Source organism: Desmodus rotundus, chromosome 3 (genome assembly GCF_022682495.2).
Source record: "Desmodus rotundus isolate HL8 chromosome 3, HLdesRot8A.1, whole genome shotgun sequence".
Taxonomy (NCBI): Eukaryota; Metazoa; Chordata; class Mammalia; order Chiroptera; family Phyllostomidae; genus Desmodus; species Desmodus rotundus.
In genome coordinates, this window is record NC_071389.1 from 33945318 (window position 1) to 33964746 (window position 19429).

General features: G+C 36.0%; 1 protein-coding gene and 1 pseudogene across 3 annotated transcripts in view; both read right to left on the bottom strand.

Annotated features, from left to right (window-relative positions):
• Positions 1 to 19429, bottom strand: part of FAF1 (Fas associated factor 1) — a 423880-nt gene that overhangs the window by 306948 nt on the left and 97503 nt on the right. For all 3 annotated transcript variants that reach the window (XM_024571040.4, XM_045204230.3, XM_024571039.4), the window contains one exon: positions 7596 to 7642. Coding sequence is in view for 1 of the 3 variants with exons in the window: in XM_024571039.4 (XP_024426807.2) it covers positions 7596 to 7642 (47 nt within the window). In the remaining 2 variants the exon portion in view is untranslated. The remainder of the gene's footprint in view (positions 1 to 7595; positions 7643 to 19429) is intronic.
• On the bottom strand, positions 488 to 1511 carry LOC112314465 (C-X-C motif chemokine 10 pseudogene; annotated as a pseudogene).

Below are 19429 nucleotides of genomic sequence, written 5' to 3' on the forward strand. Positions count from 1 at the left end.
ATGTAAGAAACATATACATCTAAGAATTCTACTTTGTATAGTCCTTCATTAAATGGTATTATTTTCAGATACATTTTCAGACATTCTAGCTTCTGTGTATTTTGAATATGTATACTATAACCACTAGAAGAATCTGAGCGCCTTGGAGGATGGCAGTAGAAGCCCATCTCCACTGGAGTAAAGATCCGTCTTTAAAAAGTAGATTGTATTAGCATTTTGATTGCATTCCTTTTAGTTATTTGAGAGCTCTGGTGAGCCCAAAGGTGAAAAGATCTCTTAATAAGCTTTAGAAGGTAGGAAAGGTAAGGAAAGCAGGGCTAGGACTTGGCACATTCCCTAAGAATGTAGCACCTGAGAACAGCTTATAGGAAAATACCAGGGCAGAGTTACTGCTGAACACCTCAGGATGATGAAGCATCCACTCCCTGCAGGAGTAATAACAGCTAATTTGTTGGCTGTGGTTGGTCATCTTTTAGGAGTACTGCAATCCAGAGACCCCCCATTTGGGCTTGACAAATACTCTGTAAGGAAATGATGGTCCATCCTTATCAGTAGGGCAGGGATTATGCTTCTCTCTATGTTCAAGATCTTTTAAATATTTTCTTGCTAAGTGCTTTCAGTATATTCTTGATGATCTTAGACTCTGGATTCAGACATCTTTTTTCCTTGTTCTTTTTCATTGTAGCAATGATCTTAACACGTGGACAAGACTGGCTTAAAGAAATCATTTCAAGTTTTTCTAAGGAATTTGGATTAACAGATTTATCACTAACAATGACGCAGGTACAGCGTGTAGTTCTAGGCAGAGGTATTCCTGGAGCTCCACTCGGAGTCAGAAGGGTAAGGCAGAAAATAAGAAGCGCACTTTGGTTCATGGTGCTGTGACGGGAGGCTCCTCTGCAGTGGGTTCAGAATGTCTAAGCAGTTGAGGAATGTCTGAGAAAAGTTTCTTATTTCTGTAACCACAAGCATGATCCTGCTGAGAATTAGACCCAAAATTTAATTTTGCAGCTTGCATAATTACAATGAAATTTGAATATGCAACTTTCTAAGTCTCTTTTGTAAAAGTTAAGATACTATTTTAGAAGGAGTAAGACCCTAAGATGTGCAATGGGAATACCTGAGTGGACTCAGATGGTTAGAACCATGACCCCTGGAGTCCCTCTGAGTTTCTTTTATAAACAGAAAAAGATCTTCATCCCATACTGAAAAGGTTAGCCCTCCTCTTGACTGAAAAATGTCAATACTCATACCTGAGATAGTTGTTTTGAAAGGGATATCTACTTTCAAAACTTACCCCCATCATTTCTTAATCAGATCTAGGCATGCTCCAAGAAAAGGAGTACAATGTCTTAACTGAGAGAAGATAGCTTATATCCAAAAAGAATGATACAATTTTTCATAAATTATATCAGCACAAAACTAGGGATTAGGTATGAAAATGAATTTGAAGTAAGTCTGACCACAAGAGTTTGGGTAAGGCCAAATATAACATGTTTGCTTAAGCGGCTTCAAGTACCTCTAACAGTTTGCTTGTTGGCTGAATGAAACATAAGTCCCAAAGGATGAATGAGGATGAAATGCCCAAACTTTCCTGGCGAAATGTAGAAGAAATCCAGATGCTTAGAAAAATACAAATGCTGGAATATATTTACCATGTACAACCTGATTATAGACACATCCTTCTACATCATCCATAAGGTCCCAGAGGATATTGCAATAAAGCACTGAGAAATACATTAGTTAAGGAAATCTGCACTCTTGAGAAACCCTGTAATGGCTGTCTTCTCTGGGTTAGGAATGACATGGCACCACTGAAAAAGGTTTCCTAGGGCATGATAAGATCTCAGAGTGCAGAGGTCAAATGGCAGGATTAATAAAAGAAAGCTGGGAGCAATTAGCTAATGGAGAGCATGGGCAAAAAGAGGCAATCAGAAGATTTCAACCTACAGAGATCTTTAGTAATGCTTAATTGAACATGGTATTTCTAAGGGACAAAATTAAAAGTCAGCCTACTAAAATATTATTTATCAATATACATACAGTAGAAATCCTAGACCTGACAATCTAAATTCTAAGTTCCCTAAGCACAATGGAAAGTTATAGTCACTCCCAGTTTCCAAACACAAGTTGGTTCAGACATAAAGTCCCTCATTCCCTCAAAGACAATGCAACACAGCCACATGTATGAATTGTAAAAATTTCCTGCAAGACCTCCCCTCAAAGATTTGCAACCATTTACTAGGGTGTTTGTGTACTGATAAAAGGAAAATATCTAGGTCTTTAGGGGATTACTAGATGCTAACTCTAAACTGATACTAATGCCTGGGGATATAAAATATGGTGGTAAAGTTTTGGCCCAAATCCACTTACTCTGGGTTCAAACAACCTCTCAACCTACACTGTAGGTTTTTCCCCAGAGCCTGAATGTAGAACTAAAAGAGACACATTTAGTAACTGGTGGACATCCCATATTGGTTTCCTAGTCCACGGAGGTAGGCTTATCATGCAGGGAGGCATAGCAGGAAGCAACTGATGTTGCATATACTTTTTTTCTTCTCTATAAAACTTGCAAGCATCATGACAAGCCATTTTGCTTTTACCCAGCAAGGTAAAAAGACTGTCTTTTCCTCTCTGTCTTTTCCTAAAGATTATATAAACTCTCAGGCTCTTTGTCATAATAATTTAGTCTGCAAAGATCTTAACCACCTAGACATTCCACCAAACATTACATCAATGACAATGCGGATTGGTCCTGAAGAGCAGAAGTATCAAGAACGTGGATGCTTTGGCAAGACACATGCTGCTAGAGACTAGGAAATATACACCACAAAAACATAGGGGTCTGCCACCTTGGTGACATCTCTGTGGTCCAATGGTCAGAAGTATGTCAGGGAAAAAGGCTGGTTGTTGTACAGTACACTTTCCACCAATATATGAGATAACGAAGTTAACTGAGGAAGAAAACATTTGGACTGGGAAAGGAAAAAATGGTTATGTATTATATACTGGCACCAACCAAAAATGGACAGCAGTTAAAGAAAAGCCTCCTAGTGAGGAGAACTTAAGGTTGTGCCACAGGCTGACCATTTTATTTAGAAGAAAAAACAGACTGAGGTACATATCCACATTGATAGTTAGAGGGTTGGCCAGCTTATCAGGACTTGGAAAGAATACAAGGGAAGTCTAGGAAAGAATTATAGAAATGGGTCTTCTAGAATAGACACAAAAGGTGAATACATATGTTCCTGAGGTGACTATTTATAGACTACCCACTGAAAAGGGGGCTCTCAACATAGATAAGATGACATTGTTCTGTTGATGTCAGTCAGCTTTTCCCCCTCACTATCCAGGGCAGCTCAGTGCATTAGAGGATTCTGCATCTGCAAGTCTGCTCTAGCCCTAGGCTCTCTTCCTTGTTGACCAGCAGGACCCACCCCCATCTAAGCCTGGTGGTCCAGGTGTTTCCTGCAGCCATTACATCTGGGTTGTATTGGTATCCCCTTTTTGCTCTTTCAACCTGTTCCACATCTATGTAACTAACTCCCTATATGAAATTCTCTGTTTGAAACACCTAGTGGGCTTTTTTTTCCTCTTTACCAAACCCTATTTCTAGGAGATAGCCTAACATTACTGATCAGAGCAGGGTATTTGGTGTGGTTGTCAGCCACAAAGAGGGTTTTTTAAAGTTATTGAGAATTCCCTTCCTGGCTATAATTACTGTATTTCAAGATCATAAAAAAATGAACTTACGTTAGTTTTTTTTCACTAGCAATCCAAAAAAAAATAAAAAGAGAGGAAAACAGAGAGACTACTGGTTAATCAATGAACCTATCAGTTTTTACTAAAGCCCAACGACATTCAAAGAGTGAATTGTTGACTCAAGAAAGGTATCTTTAAGATTTTTCATTTAAGGATCGAGACTACCATCCTTTAATTTGACCTTCTCAGCATTCTTTTTCTAGTTAATTAATAACTTAAATGTAAACTACAACTGAAAAATAAATTTTAAATTAAAAAATAATTTTAAGAAGGACACTGATTGGTAAGGGAAACTCCACAGAGAAATATATTGTAGACCTAAACTTCAACTACAGGAGTATTTTTAGCCTTACACAACTTTCCTCTACAAACCACACAGGCCCTTGGAAGGCAGTGAACAACAGCAAAGTAAACAGGAACTCTTCACTTGTTTATGCAATTTTTTAAAGTCCATCTCATGGTAAAATCTCTAGGTACAAAAAAATACATGTATTTAAAAGATAAGCTTTGTCTTTAGAAAAAAATCAAATATTTTAAATGGGCCTCAGAGAAGACAACAAATAGAAACTAACCGGCCAAAATGGATGGTTGAAAACAAGCCCTGTCTTCACTAGGCTTCCTCAATGAATTAAACAATGGACAAAGAAACAATGGACTGAAACAATAGTTCAGTGCTCTGGGAAGTTTCACTATTAACAACTTGCTGAAACTATGACAAGAACATCTATCTAGGTAATAAAATAGGAATTGATACATGCCACGCAGTTAGTCAATGAGTAAAGTTACACTATTGATTCATAAAATTTTGGAAAATACAGGATCTTCTCTTTTAGAAATTATTTGTAATTCAACAGTATTTCTTTCTAACAATAAATATCTCCAAAAATAATTTATAAAGGGACTCTGGACAATCTGCTAAATATATAAAATATTATAGCAAGATATAATAACTATACATGTTACACCCTTGATGTTTATGACTGAATGAATGGTTTACATTTGTGACTGGGTTAAGTTACACCCTTTAAAAATGTTTTATTAGCAATATACTGGCTCGTGAAATAAGCTTTGGAGGGTGAGACAGTAAATTCGCTTAATTTCCTGACTCCATCAACATCATGCTGTATCATCTGGGCCAAGTCACTTCATGCCTTATTCTCTCTCCCTACAAAATGAGGGATAATAATATCTGCCTGTACTCGCTTACAACTAAAATAACTGTAAAAACAAAGCTGTGAGAGAAAGATGTTACATACACGTATTAAATTTAAACATTTTTACCCAAAGGAAAAAATATTAAGACAAAAGTTGTAACATGCCTGGCTTACTGACCTTGAAGAGGACAGAGTGGTATAAGAAAAAGCATGGCTTTTAAAAGGAAAAAATCCAGACTTCACTACCCACTATACTTGTGACCTTGAGCAAGTCTGTGTAAACTCTCTAACCTTAAATTTCCTCATTTATGATACATGATTTATCTCTTAAGGTTTGTAACGAGTATTAAAGGAAAATACGTCACAGTGAGCTATGCATTAAAAAAAAAGTTAAGTTTCATTGCCCTTAAATTTTATGGGTACATTAAAAACCATATCCCCACTTTTAAACTCACACAGAAATCTGATTTCAAGAAAAGTTATAAAGCACAGGGATTGGGCTCTTCTCCCTCCAAAAATAACTCTTTAAAAAAAAACTTTTTGGTAACTCTTCTCTGTTTAAGGCATAAACTGACATACTAAGAGTCACTTGTATTCACAGACTACACTGAACCTTACTTACTACAAAAGTCAAACATAAAAAACAAAGATCCTTTTAACTGCCGACATATACCATTGCTAGCATTGTGTCTTCCGCTTTCAGTGTTCAAGCCTATGAGAACATATAAATAGCCCTCTTTCATTTTCCTCTGGTCAGTAGCCATATAGCAGAATTTTCAGTTCTATTAAACCCGCAGTGGTTTCAAAGCTGAAGAAGAAATGTTAGTAGGAAGGAAAATAGTTGAAGACTATTACTAAATACAATTGACTTTCTCTATGGACATAATTCATTCCTTTAATTTAACAGGCAAACAAAAACAAAAATCCACTCTGATGACAGTTAAACCCTAAATAGTATAGTAACCTTAACAGAAATCAATTCAGTACTAAATCTCTAGTTATAAAATATATTAAGCAAAAATATCATCTGCAACAGGGAGATGGGATGTTTCCAGGGATGAGGAAATTTCTACAGTTCGTCCATAGCAAATACTATTAAATGTAAGATATATCCAGTATGTACTCAGAACCCAGCAGCTGAATCCACAAGGGTTTAGCAAGCAAAAATTTTGGCACAAAATGTAGAATAACATTTACTCAAGAATAAAACTGGAGCCATATTTAGCAGTCTAAAACTTTCTTAACCAAGAAAAAAAAAAATGATCATGAAGGAGGCTCCTATAATCATCTGGTTTGCTTTCTAGACAAGGTTAGAACTGAATGCCTTTAGCACAGACTTTGGAAATGGGCTACATTTACTCTGGATGAAATTCTTTCTGACAGTTTTAAAGAAAGGTTTGAGGATAGGTCTGTTTATCATTGCTTTCACCTAAAAACCATCAATCACTAAGGGTGGTACAGGTACCAAATAGAATTTTTCTTCCTTTCTAAATATACACAGTTTCCTATGAAGTACAGCACATTTTGCTTTTCCTGATTTTTTTTGATGTTTTTTCAGCACTTTTCTTCCTCTCCAAAACAACCTCATTCCTAGTGTGCTGTTTCTGTTTGCCTCATCTGCACTTTTAGCAGATCACGCTTCAGTGACTTAGAAATCCCAGCCACCAAAATTCAAGCCAAAGTTTGAATTTAGAAGGGTGGGGGAGGGAATCAAGCAATTAAACTGCACTTGGAAGGGAGAATGGTTTTACCTCCTATGACTTTACAGTGTGCTCTTTTAACTCAAAACCATAGCCTCCGATTTTAAGGAGAGAAAAGTTAGGAATTTATTTTTAATTTAAGAAGTTATTTTGTAACTATTAAGTTCTCTTGGCATCATCTTCCAATTTTACCTTCTGGCAATAACACAAAACCACAAAGATCATTCCACATGTTAATACTGGATTCTTCAGGTAAAATAGTTCAGTGCTCTGGGAAGTTTCACTATTAACAACTTGCTGAAATTATGACAAGTTATCATGTACTTAACTTAGAAACCAAAAGAAAGGTTAAAAAGAATGTAGTAAAGCCTGTATAAGTAGATTATAACCATGCCCTGGGGCTACTGAAGCATATATCGTTTCTCACACCAATGATTTAAAGGATTCAGATCCTTCCATTTTATAAATTAGAAGAATGGCCTTGAAAAATTTTCTTAAAAATAAAGTAAAACAACCTTTAAAAATAATTTCACCCACTGAAATAACATTATATGGTTAAAAGTAAAGACTTTAGCCCTGACTAGTACGACTCAGTTGGTTGGGTGCTGTCCTTCAAACCGAAAGGTTGCCAGTTCGATTCATGCCTGGGTTGTAGGCCCAGTCCCAGGTTGGGGCACATGCAAGAAGCAATCGGTCCATGTTTCTCTCATAAAACAATGTTTCTCTCCTTCCCTTTCTCCCTCCCTCCCCCTGTCTCTAAAAGATAAATAAATACAATCTTAAAAAAATAAAGTTGAGACTTTAGGAAAGTAACATAACTTACAAAAATGTCTGAAAGAACAGTAACTACATTAAAATGAACTTATACAACAGAGATCAAATGCTCTATATAAAAAAGTGAAACAAAATTAACAACTGTCTTTTTTTTGGTTTTGCTTTGCTAAATTCCCATCTTACCTCTAAGCACCTAATAACATACCTTTGTAGAATGCCATTTTCCTGGGGTATTACACCATTGATAGCTGCCTGCAAAGAGGAAACAGAAGGCTGTTTAAAGAAGCAGAAAATATTCAGGAGTGGACTGAGTGGGGAGGTGAACATTATAAAGAGAAATAAATATATTTTGAAAATTCTAGACAAAATACTAAATGTTTCCTTAATGATACAAAATATTATCTATCACATGTTTCTCTACTGTAAAGCTGTACTTTAGAAAATTTTAAAAACGTGTATTTGGCATAATAGTATCCCTAAATTTTTAGTCATACAAAGCTTAATTTCCACAGTACTCATTCAAACAAAATAACCACAAAACCAGTGTTTCAGGATGTCCAAACAAGTAAAACCAGCACCTTTAAGTAATCTTTTTAACATTAGTTTCTCCCTCAGGTTGAGAAGAACAAGATATAAAATCACAAATGAAAAACTCTAATAAGAATTTAAAGATTAACTCAGAAATTAAATTCACTCACTCTTCTTATCATTTTTCTTTTTGAAAAGAGTATTTAGAAGAAAAAAAACATAGGGGCAAAGTCCTTTGACAAACACAACACCACGATTTTATCAGCTTACAAAAGGAGGCAGGAACATCACTGAGGAAGTTATATAAAACATTCCTAAAACTGGTCTCTAAGCTAACAAGTTACCAATTACTTAGAACACAGCACAAGTGTGACATAATATGGATGTTTCTCAGACTACTAAGCAAGCAGGCTGCTACATCCTAGATTGTGGGCAGTTAGAGAAGGCTGTTTAGATGAAAATGATGTCTATCCAACTTGGTCTTCTTCCTTCCCCTTCCCCATTTATGTCCACATGAAAATGGCGGGGGGGGGGGGGGAGCTAACACTTCAATGTTTTATCAGCTGTCTGCAAATCAGTTGCCAAAAGGAGTCTATGTATTTTGTGAAACACTAACTTAAATATTTGCCAGAGGTGGGTCAGCTTTACAATTTTATACTGTTGAATGGAAATAAAGTAGAATATAAGATGCTTGCTGTGAATTTTGAGAATTGTAATGCTCTACTGGCAAAACACACACACACACACACACACACAGAAATCTACAGATTAATATATATAGACAGTAGATGCCACAGCCCTGACAACTCTGGAGGCTCAATAAATCCTTTGAGTCAAGCAAAAGCTAAAATCAGTTTTCAAAGCCACGAATTCAATGGAAGCATCTCTGCCAGGTCAATTATCCCTTTTCTTTGACAGCAATAGTTCCATATACAGTATCTCCTTTGCTTAAAAATAGAAAATGGTAAGAGAATGTTCTATAGTGTTGGAAAAGAAACAAAATATCATAGTCTGGAAAGATTTTGTTCAAATTTTCACTTGGGAATGCCAATGTATAATGGAAAGGACACTAAGGATTTATAAAGTCCAAAGTTTGAATTTGGACTCTCTCATTTATTAATTTGATGATCTTAGTATATTTTATATTCACTAAACCTCCCTGAGCCTCAGGTTCCTCATCTGTACAATGAGCTAATACTACAATCTCAGCCAAAATGGGTGGGCTTTTTTGTATCAAGGCATCAAGTTCTTCTTTCTTAGAGCCTCTGAAGATACTGTATCCGTCTGCAATACTCTTTCCCCGTTCTTTGGCTAAATCTTACAAATTGTAATTAAGGTTTCTGTTAAGTATTTTTTTTAATTTTTTTCTCTCTGATCAACCCCCATCTAAGTACACAGAAACCCTTTACTTTTACTTCATAAAATTGCTAATTACTTATACGGTGATTTTATGTCTGCCTCTCTGTAGACCCCATGATGGAAAAAAGAGTATCCATTTGTTCACCTCTTAATCTCAGTTGCCTAGCACAGTGCCAGCACATAAAAGACACTCAATGATTATTTGTTAAATGAATGATGCTAGGAGTTCAAAGAAAAGCTACACAGTCAAGACTCGAGGAAGGCCAGAGAAAGCTTCCTGGGTAAAACAATGTCTCAACTAAGACTGAAGGATAAGTGAAAAGTAGTACTAGTCTTGGGTAGAAACGTTTTTATTTCTATTGGGTAAATTCCTGAGAGTAGAACTGAGGATTTTATAGTTTAACTACAGAAAACTGTCAAACTGTTTCCAAAGTAGTACCATTTTACAATCCCATCAGCAATACATGAGAGTTTCAGTCCTCCAAATCCTATTATTTGGTGGTATTAGTCTTTTTAATTTCAGCCATTTTAGTGTTAGAAGTGGATTTCTTTATGATTTAAAAAAATCCATTTTCAGTGAATATAAATTTTGATAGATGTATATACATCATCCCTAAACTTCCCTCTAGTCCCTTCCCTATCATTCCCCACCAACCTCAAGTAACCCTTGATATGCCTTAACTAGAGATCAAATTAGTCTTTTCTAGAGTTTTATATGAAATGAAATCAAATGGCATTTCTTATGTATCTGACTTCATTCATTTAGCTCACCGTTTTTGAGATGTACCCATGCAGTAGAATGTGTCTATAGTCTGTTCCTTTTTTATTACTGAGTAGTACTCCATTGTATCCAGTGGTATACCCAAAACAATATTTGCCTGTTTTGGGTCATTTGGGTTACTTCCAGTAATTGGGTATTGTAAATAAAGCTGCTATGAATATTAGTATGGAAGTATTTGTTTGGGGCATATGATTTCATTTCTTTAGAAAAATACTTTAGATTATAATTGCTAGGTTAAATGTTTACCTTTTATAAAACTACCAAATAGTATGACTTTGATCATATAAACTTGACTACTCTAAGATTCAGTTTACTTGTCTATAAAATGGAGGTAATAACACCAATTTACTTCACAAGATTGTTATAAAGATTAAATGAGATAATACAAAAGACAAATGTTAGCCACCATAATTATCCATTGCCATTATATAGTGTTTTTGTTTTAATCTATTTTGTTACATGCTATACACCAGTGGTGCATAAATGTCTGGCTCGTGCTGGGTTAGAAACCCAGATATGCTTAAATCCTGCTCCCAATCATTCAAATCCAGGTGGTCTGGAATGGGGCCCAAAAATCCCTGTACCCCCAACGCCTCAAGTGATTGTGATGCACAGCCAGGTTTGGGAACAACTATAGACAGTTTATAGGATAAATTTCAGGGATCCACATAAAACTTTTTGCTCTGGCATTACATGTAGAAATGTATTATTTCCCCCTAAATTATTTATTATTTTAGAAGTCTTAAAGGCATAGATCTTTACTTAATGTCTAAAGGCATAGATCTTTCATAAATTCATGTTACTGAATATGTTCAAAGTGAGGACTCTTGAGATAGAAAGCTATTGCATCCCAGCTTCATCATTTACTAGTTGTGTAATTTTGAGAAAGTTACTTAATTTCTTTCTGCCTCAGTTCTCTCACCAGTAAAATGGGGTTGGGGTAAAAGTACTTGTTGGCTGGTTTTTTAATGAAACTTGTTAACACAAATAAAACACTTCAGTAATATTTGATACATAGTAAACTATTCAGTAAAGGTGAGCTGCTTTTACTGTAACTGTTGCTAAACTGAAATTTATACTTAGTTTAAGATCACAAAACATTTTTAATCACCAACTATATTGAAAGCAAAGAATGAGAACTATAAAAAACTATAAGTGTTTCTAGTCACAACATTTACCTATTGCAGACAACTTATTTCTAGAGATGTTTCATCTCTTCACTATTTAAATAATCTTGTATCATCATCAAACCACTCCATCAGTCATAGATAAGATGATGAGACTAAGTAGAAAAAAGTGAGTAGTTTAACAGTCCTACTATTTACTCTAAAAACTTAACTTTCTTTTTATTAACCCTGTTGTTTATTTTTGCAGTAAAAAAGAATTCCAATTAGCAATCCTAAAACAGTTCCTAATGGCCAAATATTTGATTTTAGTAGGTTCTAATTTGATTTTTTAAGGGAAAGAAAACAGAAAGCAGAACAATTTAAGAAATGTAACTATTCTATAATCTGTTCTTCAACAAATGCAAAAAAATGTTCACCAAATCCTTTCAAGTAGTTATCACTATTAAAATAGACCAACATACAGTATCAAGACTGGGGTAGACCAAATTAAAAAAACAACAAAAAAAAATGAGGCAGATCCTGAGACTAATACTGCTACCTGAGAGACTCACCCTTGTCAAATAAATATCTATGAATGAAAAGACCAAGCAGCAAACTGGGAGAATCATATAAAAAACCTCAGTGCTACCCCAACCAGATCCTAGGAGCGCTTAAAGGACAAGTCCAAATTCCTTAGCCCAGTAGCAAAGGCTTCAGTGTTCCTTTCTGGCCTTTTCTCGGATTTCTCCTAGAGGAACCGTTTCCAGCAAATCATTTGATCCACTGACTTCAGAATACCTTGTGCCTTCCTAATTAACAAAATATTTTATTCTTCTTAAGATCAACACTGTGGAAAGCCAAGAAAATTTTCCTAAACACATTTAAAAGTTGGTAAGAATAAGTGTATTCAAACCTTAGTTATATATTTTAATAGAGTAAGTTAATTTCTAGATTCAATTTGTAAGCTGAAACCTGAAAAAGACAAAAATGTTTGAAGGTCAGCAGTTTGATGAGTCTACGGAGGTAGCCATCCTTCAGTGCTCAGGGGAAGATTTTTGGATAGTTCAGCAAAGCCTACAAGCTGTTATCTGCTTTATATTATGAGAAGCCACATAAGGAAAACATTCTACCTTGTTACGTAAAGTCCTAAATATAGCTGCCTCCAATTTGAGGTTGAACATCTAAAATCAATTTAATTCTGAAAAGTAGATTGCAATTGTCTATGTAAGAACTACGCTAGACATTGTGGATAACATATGGAGAAGACAGCCCCAACCCTTGGGAAACCAAGAGGAGAATATAATACAATATTAAGCAGAATATAGAAAGTATCCATCTCAATAAATGGCAACTCCATCTTCCAGTTGGTTCAGCAAAAAATCCTTGGACTTATCCTTGACTCCTTCTTTCTCCCTCTACTCCTTCCTTCACCTTTCATTAGTAAATTCTGATTGCTGAAATGTTAAAACATGTCCAGAATCTGAACATATTTCACTGCTACCATTCTGGTCCAAGCCTCTTATCTTCTCTCTCCTCCATTACTGCAATAGCCTCCTAACTGATTTCCTTGCTTTACCATTGCTCACCTCCAGGGTATTCTCATCAGAGTGGCTATAGGGAAGCTATTAAAATATAAGTCAGCCCTGGCTGGTGTAGTTCAGTGGTTTGAGCGTGGGCCTGTGAACCATACGGTCGCCGGTTCAATTCCCAGTCAGGGCACATGCCTGGGTTGTGGGCCAGGCCCCTAGTTTCAGGGCATGTGAGAGACAACCACACATTGATGTTTCTCTCCCTGTTTTTCTCCTTCCCTTCCCTTCTCTCTAAAAAAAATAAAATAAAATCTTTAAAAAATAATAAAATAAAGTCCAATCATGTCAAACCTCTACTCAAAATCTTCCATTGGCTTTACTCTGAGATAAAAAAACAACATCCTTAAGATAGTTAATTCCTCCCTCATTACTGAAATCTAATTTCACCTGCTCCTCCTCTTTCCCTGAGCAACACCTGCCTTCTTGATGTTCCTGGAAATTGCCAGGCCTGACTTGCCACTTAAGGTTCACTGTGGTTACTATTTCCCTGCATGAAGTGTTCCTGCCCACAGATACCCGTACTATACCCACTAGCCCCATGTGGCTAATGATCACTTGACATACGGTCAGTGTGACCAAGGAAATGAATTATCATTTAATAAATAACACTTATTAATACTTTAATTTAAATTCAAATACCTACATGGGGTTAGTAGCTTCTGTATTGAACAGCACTGTTCTAGACCGTGCATTCCACTTCAGCCTCTCCTTCACCGCACCTAATAGCTTACTTGTAATATTTTGGTCCGTTTTAGATGATGACACTCAATACAGGGGTAAGTTATTTTCCTAAAACTTGCCCAAAGAAAACAGGAAATTTTACCCTACAGTTGAATTGTTCCTTATAATTATTTCATTTTTGGAGAATAATAAATTCTTTAGAAAAGACATGGAGCCTAAAACGACTTCAGGCAATCCTAGTTTCAGACACTGAAACAGGTTACCTAATGGAATCAGGTAAAAAGGATGGCAAAGAAACTCAACACAGATTTTATAATTATTTGGGGGTATATAAGCTCACAATTAAAACTTTATATGCCATTATAAATAAGCCTGTTAAACAGCACTTGGAAGGTTTTCATTGTAAAGCTCATGGACAGCAAATGAGTTCTTTGTGACTTGAGATTAAAATTCCCAGAAAAGGTACTATATCTGGATTTTAAAGTACTCTATCTCAAATCACTTCAGCAAAAATTAAGATCATGTGCTCTGGAAAATTGAGAGACTAATTCTAGTAATGAGGAGGACACTAATGTTTAAAATGCACGTGAAGGGCTAAATGTAAACTGTAATTGAAAAAAATTACTTTTGCATATAAGAAAAATAAATAAAATGCATGTGAGGGGTTTGAATAATGTTTCATAAAATTAGGATAAAAAGCAATATTTCTAAAGTGATATTTTATATTGTATGTTAAATATGTACATAACTCAATAAGCGGAACTTAATGACTATTTCCTCTACAAGCTTAAAAAAGTTTATCTATTCAAGCTGACCAAAATATTTGTACTATTTTGTCATTGTGAAAATGAGAACCATCTTAAATTTAGATACAAACAGTAAATCCTTATACATATTTATTTTTTAAATGGCTAGGCTCATCCACTCCAGCCAGTCATGAGGCCCAATTCAAGTCTCTCCTCCATCCCTGAGCATTCCCAATCATTCTCAGACTCAGTTTTTACTGCCTAAACCTATGTGAGGACACGTATTTTATGGACCATTCACTTAGCACATATTACATTTTGCCTTATAGTGTTAATCCTTTATCTCCTAGCTATGTGTTTCTTTGTCCTCATTTGGAGTGTACACTCTCTAGATGACTGATTTTCTAGAAGATAGAAGGAAAACTGGATCTGGTGCTCCAAACATATTAAAGAATAACAAAAGAAAATTGCCTTCAATCTATTATACAACAGATCTGCAGGACAATTACCTCAAGTTTAGTGAATTTGAGCAATTTACACAAAGTCAGCACTACTAAAATCCAGCATCCAGCGTCCTTCCAATTCCTAATTGTTGATCCTCTGCTGACCAATTACCATCTGATCTGTACACTGTTTAAACATTAGCACTCAGATGTCAAAGTGCTGAAGGGGCATAAACACTAGGTTGACAAGGTTTTTTCCATTTTTCGTCCTATAAACTAAGCTCCCCTCCTAACTTCGTATAACTGAAAGTGATGTGCAACTTACTCTGAGAAACATTCTCTGCTTACTCCCACTGAGATTAAAAACCTCTGCACCCTCACCCTCTCTCTCCCTCTCCCCACACTTTCGCTGTCACCACAGGAAGGGATGGAAGGGGGGAGAGAGGCAGATGGAGGAGAGCTAGTAATAGTGGCAACAATGTTTGTGTCCAGGGCACATGATTTCATGGCAAATTAATCAGTGTCCATTTTGGAAATGTCTTGGGTACCAATGGTCAGACAAGAGCCCAGACATTTCCTCTCAGAAAAAAAGAGTCAGTATTAACAGAATATAAGGGATAGTAAATAATTAAGGTCCAAAGTTAGGTATGAATCATTTATCATCCTGCCAAACCAATGAAGGGAAAGGCTTCAGGCTGATGAGAATCAAAAATTTAGTAAACCCAAATCTCTTCTGCTTAATATCATCAAGAGACAGAAATAAAAGAAATACATAGATAGACTGCAGTCCCAGAGTTAGAGATAGAAGTTCAGATAACAGGCCTATCACTGCCTGAATGTATCATCCCACTGTGACTTCCCAATATGCAAAATGGAAGGCAGTAACGATACTTATTTCCGAGGGTTGTAAAATTAATTAGAAAAATGAATACAAACTACATAGGACAGGACCTGATATATGCAAAGTACTCAATATACTTATGTTTATTTGAAACAGAAAAGGACAAGCTTTTCCGTTTGGCTTTGTTGATTTGGGCAAGACAGTTTCAGACAGTAAGAGCTTTAAATCAGAAGTCGGACTTGGGTTCATGCTCTGACTTTCTCAATAACTTGTTCTTTGACCTGGGCCAACTTCTATATCTCTCTGAGCCTTTGTTACCAAATCTGTAAAACTAAGGGGGCTGGGTAAATTATCATGTATTAGATAAGATGTGTACAAACAGGGAAAAAGATCTATTTAAGGATTTGGCTCATGCAATTATAGAGCCTAGCAAAATCTGCAGGGTGGGCCAGCAGGCTGGAAACCTAGGGAAGAGCCAATGTTACAGTTCAAGGATAGAAACTGGACTAGATGTAAAGTTTCCAAAAAACTCTTTGTATGTTTAAAAACTAGCCACAAATTTTTGGACAATCCTCCCATCAAGAAGTGGGTTCTTGAATCTAGGTAGGCTTGGGACTGCTTTGACCAATAAAATACAGTGGTCGTATGATATGTAACTTCTAAAGTTAGAGAGCTCCCACACGGTTTTCTTAAATGTTCACTCTTGGGAAACGCCATTTCAGAACTTAGCCCCAAGCAATGAGGAAAGCACAGGCACATGGAGAGGCAGTTTAGAAATTAATCAGTTTCCTGCCCCCGCTGAGCTCAGCCTTACAGTCATACCAGCACAGGTTCCACACGTGTGAGTGCTGAAGCCATCTTGGAAATAAATCTTCCAGCCCCTGGTATTCCAACTCGCAACCATGCGAGTCACCCTTAAGCCATCTGAACCACCCTAGCTAAGGCTCCAGACATCATGGAGCAGACACGCCACTTCCCCTATAACCTTTCTGAATTTCTAATCTGTGGAATCTGTGAGCATATTAAGGTGTTTGGTTTCTGCCGCTCAGTCTTGGAGTGGTTCATTACACAGCAACAGAAACTGGAACAGTTTTTCACATCTAGGACTCAAAATCAGGTCAGATTCAGTTTGGCAAGCACATTACTAGACACTTTCCGAGTGTAGTTTTGTTTAAAATTCATAACTGCATGAAGTAATTATGACTACCTGACAATTAAAGTAGTAAATTTAAGCCTATTAGCCATGATTGTACAGTACATATTAGAAACAAAGTTCTAAATTAGTTTTTTAGCCACAATGTCTAATATTATAATGCCATAATAGTCTCAGATTCATCTTTAAAAGCAGTTTTTATCAAGACTCTCCTTACAGCCATTTTTCATAGGGACCTGTAGTAAGTATCAAGAGAGGTCATTTTGGTAAGTATGAGGCTAGGAGAGGAAGTAGAGGTAGAGCACTAAAATGGGTCAGCAAACAAGAGAAAAGAGACCTCAAAAAGCAGATTTGGACTTAGGGCACCTGCAGACTGAATGACAGAATGAACCAATACCCTTCATCTCTAAGGTATTCCTTTTAGCCTTCCAATCATATACTGAGAGAAGCCCGTTGTTGGAGGGTAAGGCAGCGCTCTGAAGTAAGCTTCCCCAGTGATTTTTAATACACTGAAGTTTGAGAATGACTAAGCCCAAACCTGATTTTAAGTTTCAGCAGGAATATCTGCATTTTCCCTGACATTATTTAATGACTTACTTATAAAGTACAGTTATCAAGATAAAACAATATCAAGAATCTAAACTTATATGATCCTCACAAATTAATAATAAAGTATTTTTTGCAAGGTTGAAATTATTACACTGGGTTGGAATGGGGAGGAGTGGTTTTAAAATATTTTTAAAAATAAATCCTAATAATTAAAAATCTGCATATCAACAGATCCAGCCAAACACACTGAGCTGGTAAGGCAAATTCTGTCTTTCCTCAAATAAATAATATAAAATAATCATTTTATATGTATAAAATATAGCAAAATTATGCTGTTCAACATTTGAAAACATACTGGTCATATAAAATAAGTAGCTGCAATTAACAGTGCTGAATTCATTTGAGTTGTAATAAAAAAAGGATATTTTGACCATCAAGAGTGTACAGTACAAATCTTTACAGAAATGTAAAATTACTATAAATGGCTCCATGAAACATTCAAATATACTTATTCAGGCCTTAAAATATTTCTCTGAAGTTCATTGGAGTACAATCTATACAAAACACTGAGACAGATAATTTTGCTTCATACACAATTTATCCTTCAACAACACAAAAAAGGTGACAATATGTCTAAACACATCTGCCAACTGACCCACAGATGTTAGCAGCACTAGCAACACAGCACACCTGAGCACCTAACCACAGCCTGAAAATACAAGTAACATAAACTGCAAAACTTGCTACTTGAACAAGCTGACAAAAGCAGCTGCCATCTCCACTATCTTTGGCAGGCATTAAAAGATAAAAAACTAAATTAGCTTTTCCTCTAGTTAGTGTACCTTAAAACAAACAATTCTGTGACTTTTCAAGTCTCAAAGCACTGGAACACAGAAAATCACAACCAATAACTCTGTAATATTTGACATTTGATTTCAGAATTTTTTGAAACAGCTCCTGCCACATTTTGTCTGCTTTGCCACATGTTGCCATATTAACATTGGGCATGGTGAGAGACAGAAAGCCAATTAAGGGCCTAACAACAGATACCCACTCCATTATCACTGATGCACACAGAAGAAAAAAGAGGCGGAATGGCTGAATCACATTCAGTCTACTCTCTTACTATCTGAAAATTGGTTTTCTACCCACAGCACTATTCTCTTATGGTTGCAGCCATCTTCACTTCTTTTCATGTTCTTCTTTCATTCTCTAACCTCTCAGATCCTTAATAGGACCCCTACTGGTACCACATACATTTCATAACTACCCCTCTGTGTTCCCATGTGGACAGCTGTCTTCCTGGAACAAATGTACAGTTACTTATATAAAAGACTGATCTCTAAAAATGAGCACATCACCCTACTGTCCCACTCACTTTGGGGATTGTAAAGTTACTCATTTCCTGCAATAGAGAAAGAAACAAATTAGCAAATAGAAAACAAGCATTCTCACTGCTCCAATGAAACATGTTTCCTCTAGCCACTGACAGTACACATGTCACAACTACCCCAGTGAACTTAGCTATCAGATCCAAATATGAAGACAGAAAAAAGAAGACAACAGAGTGTATTGCTATACACTGTTATTGTGCAGACATTTAAAAAATATCTTTTTCATATGAAGTGTTTTAAAATTTTTAGATAAAAATAAAAACTTCAGATAATGATAAAACTCTTTACCAACAAAATATCTGAGAAAAAGAATCTGTTCCAACAAACACCTGTCTTGATAACATGAGAGATAATGAAAGACAGTGACGCCTGCGGTGACTTATCAAATAATCCAAGTATGCTAGCATTATTATAGTTCAATAGACATGTTCTTCTATCCATCCTTCTCCCTTCCTTCTGTTCCCTCTACTCTTCTCTTCCCTCCCTCCCTCTCATCCATCCAATACTTAATGAGCAATTACTCTGCACCAAGAAATGGGTTACAGTGTTGAAAATAAAAGAATAAACAAAACCAGATATAGTCACTAAAACTATAAAACTCCTAGAAGAAAAAATAGGGGAAAAGTTTCATGAGATTGCTTCTGGCAATGATTTCTTGGCTATGAGACCAAAAACACAGGCAGCAAAAGGAAAAATAAAACATATGGGATTACATCAAACTTCAAAATATTTATGCATCAAAAGACACAATCAACAGAGTTAAAAGCAACCAATGGAATGGAAAAAATATTTGCAAATCATGTATCTGATAAGGGGTTAATATGCATAATATATAACGAACTCCTACAACTCAAACAACAAAAGATCAA